This window comes from Lupinus angustifolius, chromosome LG18 (assembly GCF_001865875.1).
Source record: "Lupinus angustifolius cultivar Tanjil chromosome LG18, LupAngTanjil_v1.0, whole genome shotgun sequence".
Classification (NCBI taxonomy): domain Eukaryota; kingdom Viridiplantae; phylum Streptophyta; class Magnoliopsida; order Fabales; family Fabaceae; genus Lupinus; species Lupinus angustifolius.
In genome coordinates this window covers 11,698,428-11,721,990 of record NC_032026.1, presented here as the reverse complement: position 1 = coordinate 11,721,990, position 23,563 = coordinate 11,698,428, and the positions used below count along the sequence as shown (strand labels likewise).

The following is a 23,563-nucleotide window of genomic DNA, read 5'->3' as shown; positions in this document are numbered from 1 at the left end:
AGCCGTTAATCTAATCCTTTTTCCTATTGAGGTGTTTCTGTGAAATTAAATTTGGTGGCTAATTGAGAATTTACATACATTTATACCATGAAAGATTTGTTTAGATCTAAGTTGAGTTATATTAGTTATGCTCAATTTTAGTTATACATTTTCTTAAATATAATGAACCAGGTGAGTGAAACTTAAAAATTGTTTATGATTTTTTTTTTCTTATCATTTGTTTTATTCACTCATTTTATTTGTTGAATTTAAGAAAATTAATAGTTGAAATTGAGTATAACTAATGTTGTGTAATAGATCTTTCACGTATTATATATATATATATGGTGAGGCATTCTGTGCATTTTGGACGGTGGCTAAATTGCTATGGCTTTTTAATTCTTTTTTTGTTTGCTGAAATAGAATGCATTATTAGACTTGTTCTTCTACCTTGTATGCGATGGATGATGATGAAATTAGGGCTATCCGATGGAGAGAGAATAAGTAAAGCTTTTAACTTGTTCTTCTAAATTGCTCGTATTTTTATTTTTTTATACACATAATTATTTATTTATATGGAAGACCTAGTATTTTTTTATGGGTTAATAACTTGTCTAAAATCTGCATTGAGCTGGAAAGTGTTAGGTCTAAATTGATATGGGGTTGTAGGTTATTTTTTAGTACTGTGGGAATAATTTTTTATCACTTGAATAAAGAACTGAACCATTTCGTGATTATCTATTTTAACAAGGATTGTTTCTGAATTGAATTTTTATTATTTTTTATTTTTCCAAAGATTTAGCATAACTTTATATTAAATTAACACTTTGTTGGGTTGTGGGTTATTTATGGTTTGCTATTATGCATTAATGGTTTGATGGTAAAAGGAGAGAGTTGATGGTAAAATATGGTATTTCAAATGAGTGCCTTCTGACATAATACTTTATAAATAAGCTTATGTGAGAGATATGGTTAGTTTTGTATTTTAGAATATGATATATTGAGATTTTTAATAAACACGATAAGATCAATTATCCCACTTGGTATATCATAATCATATATCACTTTTTCATTGGTTGTGAATTGAATATATGATAATTAATCTGAGTTATTATATTTTCTAATGAATGTATTAGAATGATACATAGTTATGATACATGTTGAGGCAATAAACATTGTCTCATTTATGTGCTCTAGGACATATATTAATTAGAAAACCCTATAAAATATTGGCCAATAATCATGTATTCTTTGTTAAGCTCATTTGGCATATTCAAAAGACAAAAGTGTGTTTATTTATGGCTTAATCCATTTTTTATCTCCAAAGTTTTTGTTTGGGCAATTTGATCCCAATAATTCTAACTTGACAAGTTTGATTCCTAAGTTTTCCAATCTTTTAATTATTTTTAATTCGAATTTAAAATAAAAACAAAAATCCCAACTGAAATCGTTGAATTAAGGAATAATAACGGACTACCATTACTAAATGTTCAAATTTGAGGGACTAAAATCAACAAATTAAAACTATCGGATTAAATACGCCACAAGAAAAAACTTTAGGACTAAAGATGCATTTAAGTGTTATTTTATTTAATATTTTTTATGTGAAGAGGAAATGTTTATTATTATATATATTACTATATATTCAGTTTCATTGTTATGATTCTTTGGACTTGTATAATGGTTATGGGTGTATGCTTTCAACTTTCAGAGGACATGATACATCAAAAGAATGAAATGAAACTAATTATTTTTCTTATTGACATACCTTAATATACCTTGGTAGATAGCACACGTTTTTAGTTTGATCTCCAAACTCTGTAATTGAGATAAATTTTGTCCTATGATCCATATCTAATATGTGGTTAATAAGCTAAATAGTTGACCACTTTTTTCTTCTAAAGAAAATATTTTTGTCTTTGATCAGTATCTTAGTATGGACAATTATAAGACAAAGTCTTGGATTGAGCGTAGAGATTAAGTTAAAATTTGTCTCAAAGTGTCAACGTTCAAATATCTAATATTGTAGGAAAAAATTGCTAGATGCACATTCTACTTTCACTATGACCAGGATTGCTTAAACTACTAACAACTTTTCGGTACATGAACTACTAAAACTTTACTATTATATGAGAAAATCATGTTTATAGAGAAAGGTAAAATATCTAAGTGGAAGGTGGTGATTTCCAGTGAGGGTGGAGAGAAAGTTGTAGGAGAAGAGTAAAATAAAAAGAGGAGAAATGGATTTAAAATGAAGAAGGATATTTTCATATTTTAAAAAAAATGGTAGGATGGTGTTAAATGAAAAAGAAAAAAGAGTAGTGACAAGAGTTTCCTTAAAAAATGTGGTGTGCTTCAGTGTTACTTGTGTTTCCTCCTTTTGTTTCAAGTCAAGTCCTTCAAATATTGTTGATAACAAGTGGAGCATCACATGCTCCAGTTACATGAGTTATTGATTTATTATTAAAAAAATGTTAATAGGTGAGATTACAATAACATGTAGAAACGGTCAAATTAGAAGCTTATCCTTATCTTTCTTCCATCCATCCATCCAAAATGTATTATAAAATCTAACATTGTGCTTGGACCATATAGTCCAATCTTGTTCCACTGCCACAACCACCAGTTAAGGAGGAAGATTTTGATGGCAAGGTGGTAATGTGTAAGTTGGGTGGTTCAAGGTTGAGACTGGTGGTTAGGCTGGTGAGGTAAGAAAGAGTTTTCATTACATTATTATGAAAACAGAGCATTGAAATCAAGCTTATCCTTATCTTTTCTGCAATGTTTTTTATGTAATGATTCTTTGTGATCACAATGCATATATTGGTAGTGAGATAAATTGCGATTAGAAACTTAATCACCTTTTCATACAGATTATCGCCTTTTCAGTATACACTTTGTATTTGAAACTGGAGGCCAATGGCAGCCATCAAATGTTCACAAATCAATAAGGTCAACAAAGCTTTAAGAGCTAAAGTATAAAAAGGAAAGAAAAAAAAACTACAACAAAAATATGGATGAATGGAATATAGAAAAAGTACATTGGATTTCACAAATATCCTCTATTTACAATATTGTGAGTGATATCAGGCATCAAAGTATAGTATACAACAAACTCCTCTCAGTGCTTCATCTTCTGTGAGCTTTATTAGGTTGCTGCTGGTATGGAAAATGTGAAAAATTAATTTCAGAAAAAACATTCCTTGCTCATCTCCTTGAAGTATCTTGTTTTCAACCAGTGTCTCTGCCAGAGAGAGTAACCAAACAATTAATTAGATGATTGATTTGTTTACTAAAACTTCATGTAAGCATAAACAAAAACCAAAGGGGAAAATTCCAGTTCCATTTTTAGTTTTAATATGAGAAAAACCAATTACAACAATTGATTTTTTTAATGGAATTATGGCTTTCTGCATCTGCTTGAGGATGCAAGTATGAAGTCAAGCTCAACATAACTAACATTTAAAAAACAAAGTTTCACATACCATATCCAGCTCGAAATGGACACCATCATGTAATGGAAAACAATTTATGGTACCGCTGTTGTCTTCTTGCACAAATGTTTGAAGACTTTGTCTGTTCATGGCATGAACTCTTCTGATGCAAGACTCTTCTGTTCTTTTTCATGCGATACAAGTAATCTTCCGTATCTAAAACATATGACACCTAACACAACGTGCAACCGAGAAAAAATATAAGAGTGGCAACTGAGAAATAATCCAACGGACATCATAGCATATGGCCATACTCCGATCAAATGCAAAATATTAGCAAGAAAAAATGACGGCTTAATATACAAGGCTTTCACCTATTGGAGTTTGGGGACTGTAGTTGTATGCAGTCTTACACTCACAAGTGAAAAGACTGTTTCCAGGATTTGAACTCATGACCTCCAAGTCACAAGACAAGCAACTTACCATTGCCCGAGGCTCACCCTCTAAATGCAAGGTATTAACATGTGTAAAATTATAGCTATAGTAAGGATTGATGGAAGAAAGAACATATATTGACAACACATTCCGAAGAAAATCTTACTAAATGAAATACCTTAGAAGAATTGCAAGCTATCTTACACTCGAGACCATTAATAACTTGTAGTCCTGCAATAGCTTGACTTGCAAATTCATCACTAGGAGCATATCTACGTTTATTCCTACAAAAATGAATAAATTAAAATAAATAAATATATAAAAATCTTACCTACAAGCAATACCATGCAATAGCATCAATAATTCTTCTGACATATCAAATACCTCCTCAAAAAAATTCTTGATTTCTTTTTGTCAGGGACAACAGAGAGGAAATCATTGTGCAGATAGGATGAAAAACTCGGGTCCACCGACACACCAGCCATTTCAGGATTATCAAGTCCATGATCCATCAGTTGAATGGACAATTGCATTGGTCCAGGTGACTGCAATGAAATAAACGAGGTTAAAGAACATATAAGACCATTATTCAAAAAAATTGTTTGGATTATAAACTTTTAAAGAAGCTTTTCATTTTAGAAAATAAGCATTTTTACAAAGCTTCAAATAGGATGTTTGCTTTTCCCAGATTATAATCATAGATATAATTATAATCTAATTTCTCCAACTCTACCAAACACACGTCTAGCAGATCAAAATAGAAAATAAAAAATAACAAGAAGTTTCTTAAAGTAAGCATGATAGACACTGGTATCTATACTAGTTAAGAAAAGTGAATGAAAGGAAATGTCCCTAAGCCAGAATCCATGGAACTCTTGGCAGGGCTCTAGATTTTATTGAATTGAGAGAGAAAGAAGAAGAATTACAAGATTAGAAGTATACAAGGATCCCTGGATCCCTTTTCCCCACCACTGATTCCTGAATCAGATTGGTTAATCCAAAAACTACCTTTCCCTCCTAACTGTTATGCTATTAATAGCAGTTAGTTTCCTAACTGATTCTAACTACCCAAGGGTAGAAAGGGAAAGTTGGTTATTCTATCCAAACTTTCCTCTTTCCCCTTTTATACATGTTTTTAATCATTGGCCTGGTATTAAGATGCAGTTTAGATTGAAATAAAGTGGATGTGCACTTATTTTCTCACTTTAAAGGCAAGCTCCCTTTAGACACTAGAGGAGCATTTTCCAAAACTTACATATTCAATACGATATATGTTCTCATCCTGAAGAAGAACACGAGCATTTTCATGATAAACAATGTCGACAAATCTTCCAGGTTTTCTTGATTTCTCATATGTATATAATTGGAGGAGCTTACTATCCATCTCATCAGAGGCAACAACTTGGAGCTGAAATAAAAGTGGACATACTTTTAGGACAAGAGATAGGATGGTGCGTAAAAGACAGAAAGAAAGAGGAATTACGCATCTGACCTGTTTAGCAAGTTTATATATCAGCTTGTCTAATGTGAATAGGAGATATGATTGAGTTCCGATAATTGCTCGGCAATCATCCTCAAATTTTGTATTATCTGAAGAACCATCCAGTAAACTGTAAAGGGCATTCATGAACCTGTAGTATTAAGAAAACCCTCAGTCTTCAATGGATATTCAAACGTACCTTCTAACTTAAAATAAAATGACACATTTCCAAGGCACATACCTGTCATATTGATCTGTGGAGCTTGTATCATTTGAAGCCCTCCATTTCCTTTCAGCAGATGATGAGTTAATCTTTGCTGATCGAATCCTCTCATACAATGTCTATCAGAATAGCAAAAGAAATTATTATACATTGAAAATTTGAAATAGTAAGCTTTAAAATGTCTAGCCTAAACCATACACACACGCATATATATTCATACAAACCCAACACATTGACACTCCTCCAGCTATTCAAAACCTACATAAAAGGTCCCTCGCTCCCTTAAAATGGTGGCAGCTTCTCGTCAATGATATCCTTTCTACCTCTCCTTTAGGCGGCCACGGAATTGGCTCTCCTTAATCCCTTACTGTGAACCATCCGGTCAATATTGACAGCTAAAGAACCGAACTCCCATTTTACCTCCACTACTATCTCCACAAAGTCGGTCCTGATAACAGCAAGAATTCCCATTTTCCTGGCCTCTAACCACCATCCATCATCACCATGACTTCATCCAATGACCATCTAGGTACCACCCATTGTTCTCCTCGCCTATGAATACATGTTGTCCTCAGTCCTTCATTATCTCTTTAGACACCATCATTTTACTACTAACCAGACTCACATAATTCCTGAGGCAATCAGATTTTAGTCAAGAAAAACAATTCCAAAATCAGTATTATCTACATTCGGTTCAGACATCATTGGATCCTTTTACTTAGTCAATTAGAAACACCAAAATGAGGTTGATACCAAATTTCATCCATTAATTGTGTCCACGCCAGCAACTTCACACTTGCTGAAACAAAAATATTATGAGGAAATGGGTCTACATAGCAGCTGGACTAAGTGCCATTTCAGTTTGAGACCAGCGACACCCTATGGTACACCCTAATCCATTTCATTTCGTGGACAATATTTTGTCACTAGAAGAGCTCAAGAAAATTAAATATCATTATATATTCTTCTCTTTGATCACAATTGCTAGAAAATTGAAGTTTCCCCGAATAAAGTACTTCTACCAAAGAGGAGGACTCAACAAAAGATCATCTGGTCAGACTCAAACATTTTGAGATGACTTTACTGGTAACAGATACCCAATCGCAGAGTAGTACCAGGAACTTCTTAAAAATCACAAAAGTAAAAACCAAGTGAGAAGGATAATTTAGAAATAGTATTTTTTTACATATAAATCTGAAGTTTTTTTAACAATGGAATAAAAATTGGGAATATTCTAAATGAAAATAGAACCAGAGCATGGAGTTCATGCAATTTGAAAATATATGGAGCTTCAATGTTGGAATTGAAAATCTTTACCGAGGGTGGGGGTTATTCCTGTAAAATGTAAATAGATATTTTTGTACCTGATGAAGTCTAAACAACACATAAAAGGAATCGTTTCCATAAAAAACTTGTGAATTCCTTTCTTTCTCATGTAACAGCATGGGAACATGCTTTGCCAGAGGCTTTACAGTTAGCAGAAAGCGTTCTGAAAACGGCAATGAGGCTCCATCACCTTCAACATCATGGGCACCAGCCATTCCTTCAGCTTCACCTTCACTCTCGGCCTTCTCATCACGTTCCCCATCCCCATGCTCCTCTCGAGAACACTCCTCACCATCAGCAGACTCACTTCCAGAAACATCAACATTTTCAGAAGCATTTTCACTATCCTCTGATGACCTGTGAAGACTTTCTTCACCTTCATCATCAGCATCAGCATTGTTTTCTCCTCTGGCTTCACCACAAACTTCTTCCCCATGACTATTTTGGCGTTGCCGGCTCACATCACCATCATTTCCTTTATGCACAGCATCCAAACCACCATTTTCATATACTCTAAAGTTATCTTCTTCATAATCATCATTTGGGGATAACTCGCCCTCTTCTCTTTCATTTTTGAAGTGTCGAACTGATTCATCTTGGTATCTTTGAACTTCGCTGCCTTCAGTGATGGCCCCATTTGTTGATGTCCCTGGCCTTGTAGAGTCATCACCCTACGTCATGATAAAGAGTAGAAGAAATTCAGCACACCACTCATGGTGATGCCAGGTCTAGCAATATACTCAGGATGTGCACGCCATACATGACAAACATTGAATGAGGAAAAGAAAAACATTAACTTCAGACTGACTTTAGTATAGTCCATGTGCAAGAGAACTACTATTCTTAAAACGACTAGGCATAATATCATTCAGTCAACAATTTTGATTAGGTCAAAATGCTGAAAATATTTGGAGTATGTCGATTACTAAAAACTTCAGCAGCAGGGAGATCACCGATACATAAATACAAGGATGAAGTAAATGGTTTCTGAATTCTTTGTCTTGGAAAGCCAACAATGTATGACTTAGCATTTAAGTCTTCATGATTTAAAGTTGAGGATCAATTTAGGTGTAGAAAGATCATACATTATAAACACGCTACAATCCCATTATTTGGGACAACGTAGTCCTATGACAATCAACTTAAATAGTTTCAAGGACATAAGATATCACATAAAAATCAAAATTTGGTTAGCAATATAATTGCTCCAAGTATATTGACTTAGAATGCTACTTATATGCATGGAAATTTTTTAACCAGTAGAATGCTTAGAAGTTAGAACAAGGAGAAATAGATCCTCCTCTATAAAAAGTCCTCGTATTTCCTTTTTAAATCCACATTATATATGATTCATTTGACCAACTGTTATCAACTTATTTAGAACTAAAGACAACCGTAATAAACATAATTATACGCTGTCAGTAAACAAGAAAGAGCCACATCATTGGAGTAGGTAAAGTGTTTAACTTGTAGTTGAAGTATTTAGAGATCTTTTTAGTAGTGGCCATCAACTGGTTCACTGACAGTGCAAAGATCTTCATCTTGGCAGTGGCAGCAAATCAAAATTTATCCTCACATGCATTTTAACTTTAGATTGACAGCATACGCTGCACAAAGAGTTAAGCCATACCTCAGATGAAGGCAAATCAAGTCCTCCCTTGACAGCAAAATTACTAGGTCTAGATGGAGTAGCAGTGAGTCCTAAAAGGATAAGGATGTGTCTCAGTTCCATTCATTATCAGAAAGTGGCAGTTGATGATCATAGAAGTGAACCTAATGGCTAGTTATTTATGAAAAGATAAAAGTAAGAAACAAAAAAAGTGTCATCATTTCTTAAATAAGTTGCTTACCTAATGCATTATCTATTTTTGTTCTTCCATTACTTTGCTCCATTCCAGATGCCGACAAGACGTTACCATTCACTAACCGTTCACCGGACGGGTCTTGCTTATTGACTCCTGATGATTCATCATAAGTAAATGCACTAAAATTCATTTTACCATGCTGTACAACACTGCCAAAAGTTTCAGTTTTACACACAATACGGTCTGAAGCAAGACACTTATCTTCTTTAACCCCACTATCACCATTTGATTGCCATGCTTTGCTACAATTTGATTGATCTGATGGCATACACTCATCCCCATTTATACACTCATCCCCATTCATTATAGTAGCACCAACACCAGGATTATCATCACTCTGGGCAACACATGCAGTCACACTTTTGACAGAATTATTCTTAGCCTTGACAACATCTTCTGTATCCTCGGCACCTGAGGGCCGAGAAGGAACACAAAACACAGGTTCTAAAAATGTTGTCCAAATCTTCATAACTTTATCCAACTGTTCAGTTGTACAAACTTCTCCACAGGAATACTTTACGAGCTGATACAAATCTTCATGAATATCTGAATCAGGATAATCAAACTCCAAGTTTGGAAGAATAGACCGTCTGTTTCCAGCAGCAATTGCAAGAAGAACATCATCTTCTTTGTGTTTCTTCTCACTGATTTCTTTGATTTCTGACAGTAAGGCTGTAAAAGGAGTCAGGAGAATAGAACAGATTATATCATCATGATCACCACATATATTGAAAGTTGCATTGCATTCAAAGAATAGCAAACTGCTCATTTGTTTTGCATAGTGTCTAACTCAAGAGGAACAGCAGTGTGTTGTGACAAATATATAAGTAAATAAAATCAAGTCAAATGCATGTTATGGTAGATGTTATGTGCCTATAATTGTCTCCATCCGAAGGTAAGGGAAAAACGAGGGTTTAAGAAAAGAGAAGACATCAACCACAGAAAATTTATGAGTTAAAGGATAAATACTGATTTAGGTATGTCATTAAAATGATGCTAATATGCTTAAAAATTTTGCAGACAAAAATATATACTGATTTATTTAAACATTAAAATCATCAAGAATTACATGTTATTGAAGTGAAAAGTTATCTATTACCTTTAGTGCTTAGGTTTTTAGTATCCTGTTGCTTAAAGTAGAAGCTACGATGATCAAGAGATTTGTGATAGTTTTTAGCATATATTTCAGCCCAAACTTTGTTAAAATCAGCACGACACCTTGCCCACTCATCCTGTTTCTGCTTCAAGCGCGTTAGTATCACTGGCAAAGCTAGAGGTGAATTCTTCCTTAAAACATCCATCACATCAATCCCATGATCACCATATAACCGTTCAATGCACCTGAGATTTAAAGCTAAAAAAGATCATGCAGGAAAAAAGTCAGAATATGGAAGACTTCAAGAAATTACCTCATGCTGTATATATGCTTTCAGAAATTTCATTGATCAATTGAAAAACCCATCACCTGTTAAGTGCTCCTCAATACGGATTGGACTGTCTCCTTTAATTGTATTTTTATTAATCTTGTCCAACAGCTCTTCTACTTGTTTAGTTGTCACATTTACAGACTCTAACAACATATCAAGTTCAAACCTGCCGTGCAGATTAATATACTATCAGAAAGTGCTAGTGATATGTAACTAAGGAGAATCACATTTCTTAATCAACCCAGTGTTGTCAAAAACCAAAAGGCGGAATAATGCGCTATGACTGCGAACTGTAAAGGTAAAATTGATGAAACATGTATTTTAAAGTGCAAATAAACATCACTGGCAGCAAGCTTTGACCTGTCATCTTCACATCTAAACAAGCTCTCTTCATACTGATTTTTGCGCATATGTTTAAAAGAATAGTCTTCACTTCCTGAAGTGACAGACACCCAGTGGTCATTCAATACTTCAGCACCAAGTTCTGTTTTCTGGCTAGCTGGAGGTATTGGGTACTGCATAAGCACATGCAATACAAAGAACACAATCAGGAAGGAATCTCAGATTTTATTGGAATAAGATAAATTCTGAGAAGACTATACATTTTTTGGCAGGAGTCGGTAACTGGGTGTGCATTGGTCACAATAAGAAAAGTCCAGCTCATTGATAGGTTTTGACAAATACTTATCCTTGCTGGGAAATAGAGATGTCTTAGAACCTGAAACACCCTTGTTGGCAATAGCAGTAGATTTATCCTTTTCCCGGCATTCACGACCCCTTTCTTTCATCCCTTCATCCCTACAGCGGTCTCGACCCCTATCCGTGTCTTTGACCTTCATTGGTTTCAGTCCATGTCCTTCACTCCATATAGACTCTGATGCACACACACACACACACACAAAAAGTAAGAAATTTTCAACAAGAAGCAGAAACTGAAAATGTTCACATGAGAACAGAATATATTATTGAGCTCCTCTTTATTTACATTGGTCTTGGATATGCTTACTTAGCATATCCAAGAACCGGTGCCACAATGCACATTTTTGTGGATGATATTGTCCTAGTTGAAGATACAAGAGATGAATTAAATGGGAAGCTAGAAATATGGATATGCTTTCATATATGCCAAAATAAGATGGAGTGCATGGAGTGTAAGTTTAGAAAGAGACGGACAAACTCTACTATAGAGATCAAAATTGAAGATCGTATCATATCACAGGTCACTAGGTTTAAGTATCTTAGGCTATATGTGATAGAAAGATGTCACTAAATCTTAAAGGGGAAATTTTACCACAACTATAAGAATCGCAACATTATATGGACTAAATGTTAGACGGAAAAATATAAGCAAGAGAATATATTCAATGTAGTAAACATGAGAAAGTTGTGTTGGACACTTAGACGAGTAGACACGCTAGAAAAAATAGGATTAGGAATGAATGTATTAGAGAGAAAGTTGAAGTACTCTTACTGTAGAAAATATGGTACAGTGGCACCTTAGGTGTTTTTTTGTATAACCAACGGTATCCCCTTCTCCTATGGGTAAGGAACTAATCTCTTTCAGGATACGTGGTTGCCCCCTCCCAATAAGTAGTGCTCCCAGGAATCAAACATTTGAACTTTTTGTCTATCTGGTGATCTAGTAGGGCCTTACACCACTAAACCAACACTTTGTTGGTACGCCTTAGGTGGTTTGGGCATATGTGGAGGAAATTTTTAAAAGACTCAGTAGAAAGAGTAGACCAAATGGAGGTTAGACTAATTTCTAGAGACATGGGGAGACCAAGAAAAACTATAGGCAAAACAATTAGGAAAGATTTAGAAATCAATGTTTTGTCAATAGACATGATATATGATACAGCATTATGGTGTTGTTCGGTCCATGTAGTCGACCTAACCTATAGTAGGACTCAAGCTTGGCTGTTGTTGAGAATATATCATATTAAGTAAAAACAAAAAGGATTATCTATCAGAAGATGATATAGAGTAAACCACTTTACATACTTTTATTCATGATACCAGCAAGAAATCCACCATCTGCATCAGAGGACCTCGGTTAGAAATAAGTTACAAATTTATACTTCATATAAAGTTATAATTTGGTTTGAATATTACCATTCTTTTCAGATTGTACCAAAAACTCATTAAAGCCCTCCATAAGATCTGGAGAATTTCCCAGTAAATCACCTACCTGGAAGAATAAGCTACCACAAGTTAGCTGTCATATGTCATCACATGTTGTGTAAAAAAAGCCCACTTCAAGGGAATTATATAAGATGCACTATGAAATAAAATGAAAGCAGATCGAGCTGATCCTGGATTGAACAGAGAAAAAATCAGTTATCTGCAACAACAGATACGTTACTGCACGAAATTATTAAACAATTCGTACACATCATTCTATGGTCAATGCAATAACAATACATCACTACTTACATGCACATAAACTCTATGATCAATGCAATAACAATACAGCCTAATGTGTCTTGCTTCCATATTTTGCCATTACAATTTTTTTATTCAAGGAATTAACATTATTTTTGCTGCCAGCGAAACCAACATACCAAGAGTAATTGAAGTCATCTACATCGACAGAATCTGACAAAACAAGTAAGATAGCTAATTAAATTCATATATAAACCTTACCAATGACTGCAACACATGTCGGGCAATTATTTCCTTGCTATAAATATGTAAACACTTCAAAAATTCCTGGTAGTCATCAGGACTTCGTAATGTCTCTTTTACTCTTTCACAGAAAGCAAGTTCTTGACTATACTTGCCTGAAATGACAAAAGTTAAGATAAAAAACAAACTACAAAAGGAAAATAAGGAGCAAAAAGCATTTATCAGCAAGGAATAGAACATTAAAAATCAAATAGAATGAAACATTTTTAACCTTGAACATCAAACAAGGAAAATACTTCATATATAGCCTCAGGTCGTAAATATAAACTACATATTATTTCTTAATACTATCAACAGAAAAGATCATTTTTTTATCCATTAGCGGTATAATTGCCATAAAAGTGAGGACAAAACTTTTGCATCATGAATTAATTTCGAGTATGACAGCATTTTTTTTCCATTTATGTCATCCCAAGTGAACATGGAGACATGTTTCCACAATTAAAACATTGTATATTACTGCACTAGTTAGACAAGGTAAATATACAAAATAATTTGTAGATTCCAAATCAAAAGTCTCGATGACAAACTCACTTTTCAGAGAATTTGTCTCATCAAAGGTAGATGACATAGGGCGCAGACCAAAATTTTCATTTGCACCAAGCAATGGTTCAGCTCCAGAGTCTTCATCCCTATGATCAGATTTCCCTTTGTGGGAGAACTGTTCCATATTTCGACTATGGTAATGCCGATTATCTCTATTATCACTTTCCCTTTCTCTCTGGTCTCTCTCTTCTCTACGGTCATTTTCCTTCTCCACATGCCTCCTCTGTTCCTTTTCTGCCCTTGCTAAACCTTTCTCACGATCTAGGTCAGCACGGTCAACACTAAGGTCACGATCACAATGTGAAGCCATGGTCCTTTCTCTCTAGCATTAAGATAAGCAGATCGTTACTTAGCTTGGTGACCAACTATGAAATCAGTGGGACCAAGCCACCAGGGTAGTCAACGACAAAAGGGTCCGGTAAGATTTGGTTTTAACACCTTGGGGCAGGAGTCACCAAAGAACAAGTACGCAAGCATAACATAATCAGTAAATTAACATGTACAATTTTCAAAACCCTATGCTGCTAGCTGCTAAGAGTCCCGAATACAAATAACTAGTTAATTTTTTAACATCATAACTATTTTACCCAGTTTAACAATTAGTGATAAGGTGAAATGACCACCTTTCAACATTTTTTTTTACTGTTATTAATTATTAATAAAGTGCTGAAGTATTCCCTGCCTGAACCATACTGCAAAAGCAGCATCTTAACCAAGAAAAGATGCTGCCCTTCTGGCACCTAAAGTCAGTGCCCTGGGCTGCCTTTGGCTACAGAACAGGGCATAAGCATATGGAGATACCTTGTCCACATGCATTTGCCGCATTGTTAGCATTGTAGAGCTCCTATCACGAAGCATTGAATATCGAGCAGGAGCATAACGAGTAGAGGCGGCTTCAGAAGTGTCTGGAAGAAAATGGGTAAACTCAACGAGAAGATCAGAGTGGCCTTGGAAAAGTGCAGCAACCTGAAAAGGTCCAACATATGATTAAAATGACAGTCAAGAGATATATTAAGGCTACCAAAGGAAAGAGAAAAAACAAAAGTGCAAGAACAATATAACAAATTTGCCAGACCACAGCATGATAATATAGGCATGAACAACACAAACCTCCTGATAGACCTCAGTGATAGACTTGTTTTCCTTCCTGTACATATTTAATATGTCTAGAAAAGACCTGTAAACAAGATCATCACCATGAAACCGAGTCTGCATGAAAAGAAGCCATCAGAATGAGAAGCAAAGCTGTCTATTCTGCCTTAAAATTTGAAACTGAGTCTGCACTAAACCACCCTTTTACCTTAATCTTGTTCACAAAATTTATAGCTTCTTCAAATTCAACAGGCTTCTTTGGAGGAGGTTGATCATCCTCAGGTGGAAGTGTGATTTCATATCTCTTTGGCAAGAAGGTATTAAATCCCAATATTAGCTCTCTATGCCCTTTAAACAGTTCCTTGACTCTTGCTATGACACCTGCAGTATTAGTTCTACAAAAGCACCAAAAGGAGATAAATCATTTTCCAATAACCAAAACCGAGATTCCTTTTCCTAATAGAATACCAAAATAAAAAACATATATTTTTTGGGTGTGGAGGCTAATGTGGTACAGCATGATCAAACCTTTGAGCCTTGAAATCTTTCATGACTTCCAAAAACTCATCATATGTGTCCTTCTTATCTTGAAACATATCCTTTACTGACTTGAGATATGTCAATGCATCATTAGCAGTTAATTTCTGACCACCCCCATTCACCGCCTGGGGTTGTTCCGACCTTCATTTCGATAGATTTCATAAAATATTTAGACAATTGTAGGAATTCATGACAGTATTCAGCCTATCATCACACATATTATAATCAAAACCGCAACTCAATAAACAATTAGATTATAACAGTAAACAGCTGCCGAAAATAAAGAGCTTATCTTACCTCACAAAGTCAAACTATTAAAAATAAAAATAAAAACTTTACTGAATATTAAACCTGAATAACATATCAGAAAACCAACTAACCAAACAACTGCCTACATTCCAACGATTGAAAGCCCCATCAGTCAGTTGAAGATGCAAATTGATTAATCAAACACGAAAATGAACACAAACTGAAAAGAAGCATAGTGCAATAAAAATGAAATTGAAGAAGACAAACAAAACTTACTCTTCTCCTCGATACAGAAGGGGGCGTTTGATTTGAGAACTCATAAAACCATCATCTCTAGACCTCTTCATCTCTAAAAAACAAATGACACAAAAAACACACTCTACAACCTCTTCAACACCAAACCATACTTCCAAAATCTAATACAATTCAAAATCCCACAATCTCAAGTTGCTCATTCGAACAAAACCAACTAGCAGAGTTCAGATCTAGCCGCTGATAATACGCGAAGCAATAATTACATCATGAAGAAATCACTTCAGCATCGCCAAATCCTGGAGAAGAAAGACAAAAACATGAGCCAAAAATCGAATGAATTAAATGTAAAGCATAATAAGGATAAATTCGAACGTAAGAAGCCGAATTTTACAGAGTGATTGCAATGCTTCCGAACTGCAAAGTATCGACGAATTGATAGAAAATTAAAATGAATAAACAGTGATAATCTTTTGTGTGACAGAAGATTTTAGCAACAGCGTGAAGACGGTGAAGATAACTCAAAGATTTTCATGGAACTAGGGTTTTATCTTCTTAAATTGAAGAGAAATTAGTTTCTCTTCGATTTTCTGTGGAAGCAAACGTAACAGAGAAAGAAGACATAACACAGTGAAGAGAGAATAAAGAGAAGAAGAGTTCAGTTATATGAAGAGAACGAGGAAATGAGGTATTAGGGATTATTTACCTCCTACTCCCGGTCATACTTAATGTGATTACCTTATATAAGCGGTTACTCAAGTTGTGAAGTGAAATTGCACTAACCTAGGGTTTTGTTCTTTAGCTGGAATATCCACAATAATGTCTGGCTAACTCTCTTAGCGAATATTTTTTATCTATATGCTCGAATCCAATACCTTATTTAAAATGAATGAATTAAGTATGTATCATTTAAACTAACACTTGTTGATACTGAGTGATTGATTTCTAACTCTAATATGTAAGAATGGTCGATAATAATAATGGATATGAGAAAATAAGGAAAACTCATTATCTTGTTGTGACTTTTTTTTGTAATTTTATTTAATGCATATAAATGAGGGTGTTGGTTTAGTACTGAATATCAGGCTAGAATGATATAAAGATTAAAAGGTTAAAGACATGACAATATCAACTAATAAATTGGGTGAATTTAGTATATTTATATAGGAATTATGAGTTTGGCATATTTATAAGATTTTATTTACAATGGATAATAAATTATGTAAGTTTAGTTGGGAATGATTGAATCATTTTAAACAATCGTAACTTTCTTTATTAAATAAAATTAAAATGCTTGGAGCACTAAAAACTAAAATGCTTTGATGGAACTAATGAGGTGTTCACGTCCAAACTCATAAAAAGAATTAATTAAAAATAGATTAAGTTGTGATATTGTGACTGAAGTTTTGTTTTGTTTTTATTTCTTTCAATCATATAGATTATTTCTTTTCTTTTTTGTCTATACTAAAGGAGTTATTTAAGGACGACTTTTTAGATATAAAATCTTTGTAATAGACTTTGCCACACAAAAAATTTATACACACAATATGATCAAACATCTAACATTATACTTAAAGAATTTGATCATCGACCTTGATAATTACCAAGAATTTGAACATGTAACATTACATTCAAATAAGTATTAATTTCAATGTAGGAAGCCGAATTTTACATATTGGAGCAAAGTTTCTGAACTATAAATTATAGACTAAGATAGAAAACTAAAATGGATAAACAATGATATTATTTTATGTGACCAATTTTTAGCAACAATGTGAATATGGTGAAGATACCTAAAAAAGTTGGTTATGGAATTGGGCCTTTTTCTTCTTAATTTGAAGAGAAATTAGTTTCCCTTCGATTTTCTAATGGAAGATAATAATAGGAGGTGAGACCATAAGGAAACCTTGTCATAATGTTTCCTTTTTGGTGACATTTTTTGTGATTTTATTTAATGCATATTAATGAAATTAATGAATTGGGTAAATTTAGTAGATTTATTTAAGAATGATGAGTTTGGTATATTTAGAAGTTTTTACTTACAATTATACAAGATAATAAATTGTGTAAGTTTAGTAGGTTAAAAGTATATTTGAGAATGATTAAGTCATTTTAAACAATAGTAGCTTTCTTTATAAATAAAATTAAAAAAATTTGGAGCACTAAAAAAACTAAAATGCTTTGATAGAACTAACGAGGCCTCATTCACATCCAAACCCATCAAAATAATTTATTAATTAAAACTAGATTAAATTGTGATATTTGTGATTGAAGTTTTGTTTTGTTTTTATTTCTTTCAATCATATAGACAAGAGTTTAAGAATGGGCACATCACATCAGTTGGATCATGAGAAATTCTCATATGAGAAACTTGTAAGGAATGTTTTTTACTCTTATAAGTTAAGAGACCAAGTTAAAAAAGAACTATAGAAAACAAGTTTTTTTGTAGAGCATGTCTATAATTTCTCTCCAACATATATTTGGTCAGCCTCCTTGAGAACATTGAGCCATGAATAGTAGTATTAGGCCCCAATTAAAATGTCAAAAGTTTCATTCATAAGAACGACACTTATTAGAGAGGACAACCAACATTCTGAAAATGATTAATTCTTTACCAAAAGTTAAATTAAGAAGATATCTACACAAAAATGAATGTTAGTACTAGCCCATAACAATTGGGCAAAATCATTCAATTTGTCCATTGATCCAAAAAAACACCACGACCCAATACTCGGAAAAGGCCCATAAATGATAAATTATCAGCAATGATAGAGCAACTGGTTAGTTTGATTCGTTTTTACAAGTACTTGATTTTCAATGCCATAATGCTTCTGTAGTTAGTGACATGAATAGAAGAAAATAGTTTATTCCTTTGGATCTATAAATATTGTTCATAAACTTAAAGTGCAAGAAGATTATAACATGACTAAAGCAAAAAGATTCACATCGAAAAAGGGGTTAAGATAAAAAGAATGATAATTTACTCTACAAGGAATTGATTCATTACGTAAAGGGATTCACATGAAAAGGGGTTAAAATAAAACAATGAATGATAATTTACTTGGTAAAAAAATGGTTCATTAAGTAAAAGGATTAACATCTAAAAGGGGCAAGATAAAAAGAACGAATAAGTGAATGATAGTTCATTTGCTAAGGAATTGGTTCGTAATCAAATAAGTTTAAGTCTTTAATTTTTTTTATTAATGTGAAGATTTTGTTGATGAATAATTTTTAAATTAATATATAAGTTCTCATATAATCTCTCTCATAGTCAACATTGGTGTATTTGATTTGAAAGCAAAGTTAATGGCTACCCTCGACTTTGCAAATTGCAATTGATTTGTGGTGAGAAAGATGGTTAGCAAATTGATATTTGGTTTTATGCACTTCCCACTTGGGAGATAAGCATCTTAAGTCCTTGAGTAGTTCTTTGATTCTTCTAAGTACATAGTTATGTCATGCCTCATAGTGGAGCTATTAAATAGTCATACCATGATAGAAGTGAAGATTTCCAAGTTGTTTATTATTAGACTGAAAATAATTTATCCACCAAAATTTTTGTGTTCAAATTGTCATTAAAAAAATAGGAAATGATATGAGTAAATTAAAAAACCTAATCCGCATCTTAACTATTTATTCTATGAAAATTTAATAATTTAAATTAACTAACTAATTCAAAGTATTAATTTTTTCTAGAATTAATGGTTAAAATGTGAAATAAGTTTTTTAACTTATTCATATAATAAGTAGACCCATCACTTCAAAAATAGGAACCTCAAATTAATTCTTAAAAATCTAAAATGTTGATTAAATTAATGTTTATAATCTTTTTATGACAATTTAATAGTTATTATTAATACTTATTTTAACTCATATTGACTATATTCATCCATTGCTCTTAAGCTTTTATATTTATATGGCCAAAGGTACATACTAATTTTCTAGGAACAAAAATATTCCTTAGACTCATCTATAAATAGGAGATTTTGTGTTGAGATTTCATCTAATATGATAATTTATACTTAGAAATTTAATTTTATATAACATCATAAATTTATATCATGTGAATTTTTGATATATCACAAAATACATAAATTTATCCTTGTTGTTTCTCTATTTTCAATATGGTAAATTGATACAAGGAATGGTATCCAAGTTTGAAAGATATTTTTTTTATAAGTAGAGTTAACACCTCCTTATAAATGTATATTTGCTATCTTTAACCGTAATTTTTTTAAAGATAAAGCACTAGGAATAACTTAAAAAAATATTAAACCCTCAAATTTTGAAATGAATACTGTAGAAATAAGTATATTTTCTAAATCATGAATCCTACCGTTATGCATGATCAATAAATTAGTAAATATTAATTACTCCTAAATCCTAATTGATGGAAAGGATAAATGATGACTTTTTCAAAGCCTTAAAATTATTTACTGACTACTATGAAGTCCAATATAAAAATATATGGACATAATCCAACAACAATGTTATTGATAAAGAAAATTGTTATTCAGACACCTTATATTGGGTAGAAAGAAAAGTAATTCATGGTGTGCTATGAATGAAAGAAAGATAAAATATATGTAAGTAAATTGTTGCTGTTTTTATTATAACAATGTTATTTTTCTCTTGATAATGAACTATTTTCTGAAATTTCTTTGTGTCATTATCTATAGACATAGTGGCCCAGCTATATACATCAAGACTATAGAATGTGGTGTCTTTTTTGTCACTGGTTCCAATCATCAATCTCCTTTTAGGTATAAAGGCTCATAGATGCTTCACAATGAAAAGAGAAAATGAGATAGACTTATACTTCATCTTCCATAAATAAATTCATCAATCTTTTAGAGTTAGTGATTTTTATATGTTTCTTATATGTATTTTTTATTCTTAGCTTCTCTCATGAATCTCATATCTTTTCTCCATGTGATGATGAGAAATTTATAACTATAATATTTGCATATTATCCCATTATGGGAAATAATTATTTAAGTGACAACTCTTTTATGTAAAAGATTTGGTTAATAACTCTTCAATATAATTAATTAATAAAAAGTAGAAATCAATTTTGACGACATAGGATAATAAACTTATTAAAAAGGTAAGTTTTTATTGGGGAAAAAATTAATACCTCCAAAAACAATGGAGTAAATATTTTCCAATACTTATATATATATATATATATTAAGTATAAAGTCACCAAAGTTACATAATACAAAATCATTTCCCTTATCAACCTCACTCATAAAATTTTGATAGTTCTCGTAAAAAATAATCTGTACTTGAAACCAAAGTAGAAAAGGATGAACAAAATGTTTACCCTACTAGATTATCAGATTGATTAAAATGTTAAGAGTTTGGTTTATTGGACCAACATTTATTGACAGGAGCACTCATATATTACAAAAATTATTAATTTTTATCCAAAAGATGATGAGATACTATTAGTTATAAAAAAAAAGGAAGTCTATCTATCTAACTAAGTCAAAATAAAAGATAGATAGATATTTCCATAAAGCAAATTAAATTTAGGCGAATTACGCTTAAATTTTGCCATGACTAAATTGAAGTATCCAGAGTACTAGGCATTCAATAAAATATTCGTTTATGACTTACTCAATGTCATAATCTTATTCATCTAATTCAATCAATTATAATCATTTTATAACTTTTCAACACATCAATCATGATTATGAGGTTATTATAGTGATAACGATAATAAGGATGAAAAATAAATGATAATAATTGAAGCATTGTGAAGATCTGATGTCAGCTAGAAATATCAAATTAGGCAACACAAAGAAGAAAGCAAGTGTATTTTTGGTAGTTAGTATTTGAGTAGTTAGGTGGTACCAATTACCAAATTCTATTGAAAATGTGAATTGTCCGATTATAGGAAGAATTTAAAATCTACCTACTTTTAATGTAAAGCCTTTTATACTGTTAATATATCATCTATCATTCATTTTTTATTGCTTTTGTTTGATATCAATAGTAATTAAAATATGAATAATGAATGATTTACGATTTGACAATATAAAAATACTTATATTATATACATATTAAATCATTCAGGTAATCTCTAGGCATTTTGTTTAAATTGCTTGACTTTATTGTCTTGGTGAGGCCAAGTTATGGAGGCAAATGCAGAATATATAAGACAGACTAGCACTACACGTGGCCACTACATGCAACAACACAGAAACTATCACATACATTCCTCATTTCCTTTTTATTTACTACCTGTCCTTATTATAAGTAGTATTTGTAAAAAGAAAATATGTATATAGTGATAGTGTAAGAGATTTTTATATTGTCATTGTAGTATTTACTATTCATATTTTATTATTATTAGTCTTAAATAAAAGTAATATAAATGAATGTTGAATAATATACTGACATGTATAAATTTTTATATTAACATTATATACATTTTAAACGAATTTATGAAAAGTTTTAGTTATATTATTTCACAGGACACTTTATATTATATACAACAACTTTTTTTCTTCATTTGCTCATATTAAAAACTTTATTTATCTACACTTTTTGTTGTTGTTATCAAGAGTTTTTCTTTATATTTCCAAGTGTATCATTTCACTATTTAGATAAATTATTAATTTTTTTTAGAGTTTATGATTGTCTCTTCCTGCAATTGTCATTCACAGTAATTGAATCCTAAACTTTTTTGTTATCTCGAGGATTTAGCATAAACTTATACTAGTAGACCAATATCTGGTTGAGATGTTATATATAGAAAGTTTGAGACTATCTGTTAATAAACAATATTAAATGGATGTAAAATTGTAATACTATAATATTTGTAATATAAGATTCTTATATATGTAACTTAGTTAAAAATGTTTTGGGGAAATACTTACCAAAAAGGTAGAAAACCGAATGCTTATTTTAGAAACTTTCCTTTTGCTTGGTCATAATAATACGGCTAATGCTAATAAATAATATATTCTAATGTAGTCCAACTCACCAATTTGGACCCGCATGTATGTGCAAGATAGGCAGACACATATTAAATTATTTAACGTAACTCGTTTTTACAAATGAGGGATGTCGATATATCGAAGCAATTTATTTATGAACATTATTGGACCAAAGTGGGTATTTTTAATTAACAGAATAATAGTCGGCTAGTGCATTTAACCCATACAGGTGGAAAGTAACGTCTTACCGGACGAGGATAAATAGCACCAAATGAGAATATCGTTAAATATCTTATGTTTTGGTCCGATTTAATTAGCTTACATTCAAATATCTTATCCATAAATTATATGTGCTTTCCATCAGGTTTGATTTCGATTTTTAATAATAAAAATAATAAGTAACGTATATTTTCAAATTGCCAAGTTCATGACATAAAAAATTAACAAATCTATTCTACGACTCTCAGTACCAAGCTTGATATATAAAATACTAATATCTATAAGTAGCAAAAAACAAAAGCAGCAATGCAAATAAAAGCATAATAACGAGAGCATAAAAACCAGCATAATTTTAACATCCAGAAAATGCTAATTAATAAGTAATAACTGCTAACAGTAATAAAATATGAAAAAAAATATATTTTAGATTATCAATTATAAAACTAATTAGACTTAAAAGTTGAATCAGTTTCATATATGTACACGTTTTGCTCTGGTCTATACAATTTTGTTCCTAATTTTGGAATAAAAAATCAAAACGGTCGGTTTTGTAAAAAACAATCAATGATTATCTCAACAAATTCAATTTTTGTGAATCAGTTTTGGATTTCTTTTTAGATTGGTGTGGATAGAACAACTCTAACTAGCAAGACCTCCACTTATTGTTTCACTTTCACATATTGAACCTACTATCACATTCCCAACCGATCTCCTTTCCCCGCTACCTTTGAAATAATGTCCTATTTTATGTACGACCAAAAATTAATTGAATGAACTTGACATTTTTTAAAACTAAACTCATTATTTAATTTTTGATAAATTTGGTTTGTAAATCAAATGAATTGAGTTTAAGCTAAAAAT

At 32.1% G+C, this 23,563-nt stretch overlaps 1 protein-coding gene across 1 annotated transcript; it reads right to left on the bottom strand.

Annotated features, from left to right (window-relative positions):
- LOC109332619 (paired amphipathic helix protein Sin3-like 3) lies at positions 2,829 to 16,191 on the bottom strand. The gene is made up of 24 exons (XM_019567615.1): positions 15,931 to 16,191; positions 15,561 to 15,835; positions 15,024 to 15,176; positions 14,704 to 14,890; positions 14,514 to 14,612; positions 14,205 to 14,369; positions 13,392 to 13,725; positions 12,816 to 12,952; positions 12,285 to 12,360; positions 12,174 to 12,206; positions 10,772 to 11,043; positions 10,530 to 10,684; positions 10,208 to 10,335; positions 9,842 to 10,096; positions 8,728 to 9,414; positions 8,508 to 8,578; positions 6,916 to 7,548; positions 5,570 to 5,670; positions 5,341 to 5,479; positions 5,104 to 5,256; positions 4,233 to 4,393; positions 4,027 to 4,132; positions 3,465 to 3,645; positions 2,829 to 3,223 (listed from the first exon to the last, which is right to left on the bottom strand). The coding sequence occupies exons 2-23, from the start codon at positions 15,629 to 15,631 to the stop codon at positions 3,490 to 3,492; spliced, it is 4,272 nt and encodes a 1,423-aa protein (XP_019423160.1). The 5' UTR covers positions 15,632 to 15,835; positions 15,931 to 16,191; the 3' UTR covers positions 2,829 to 3,223; positions 3,465 to 3,489.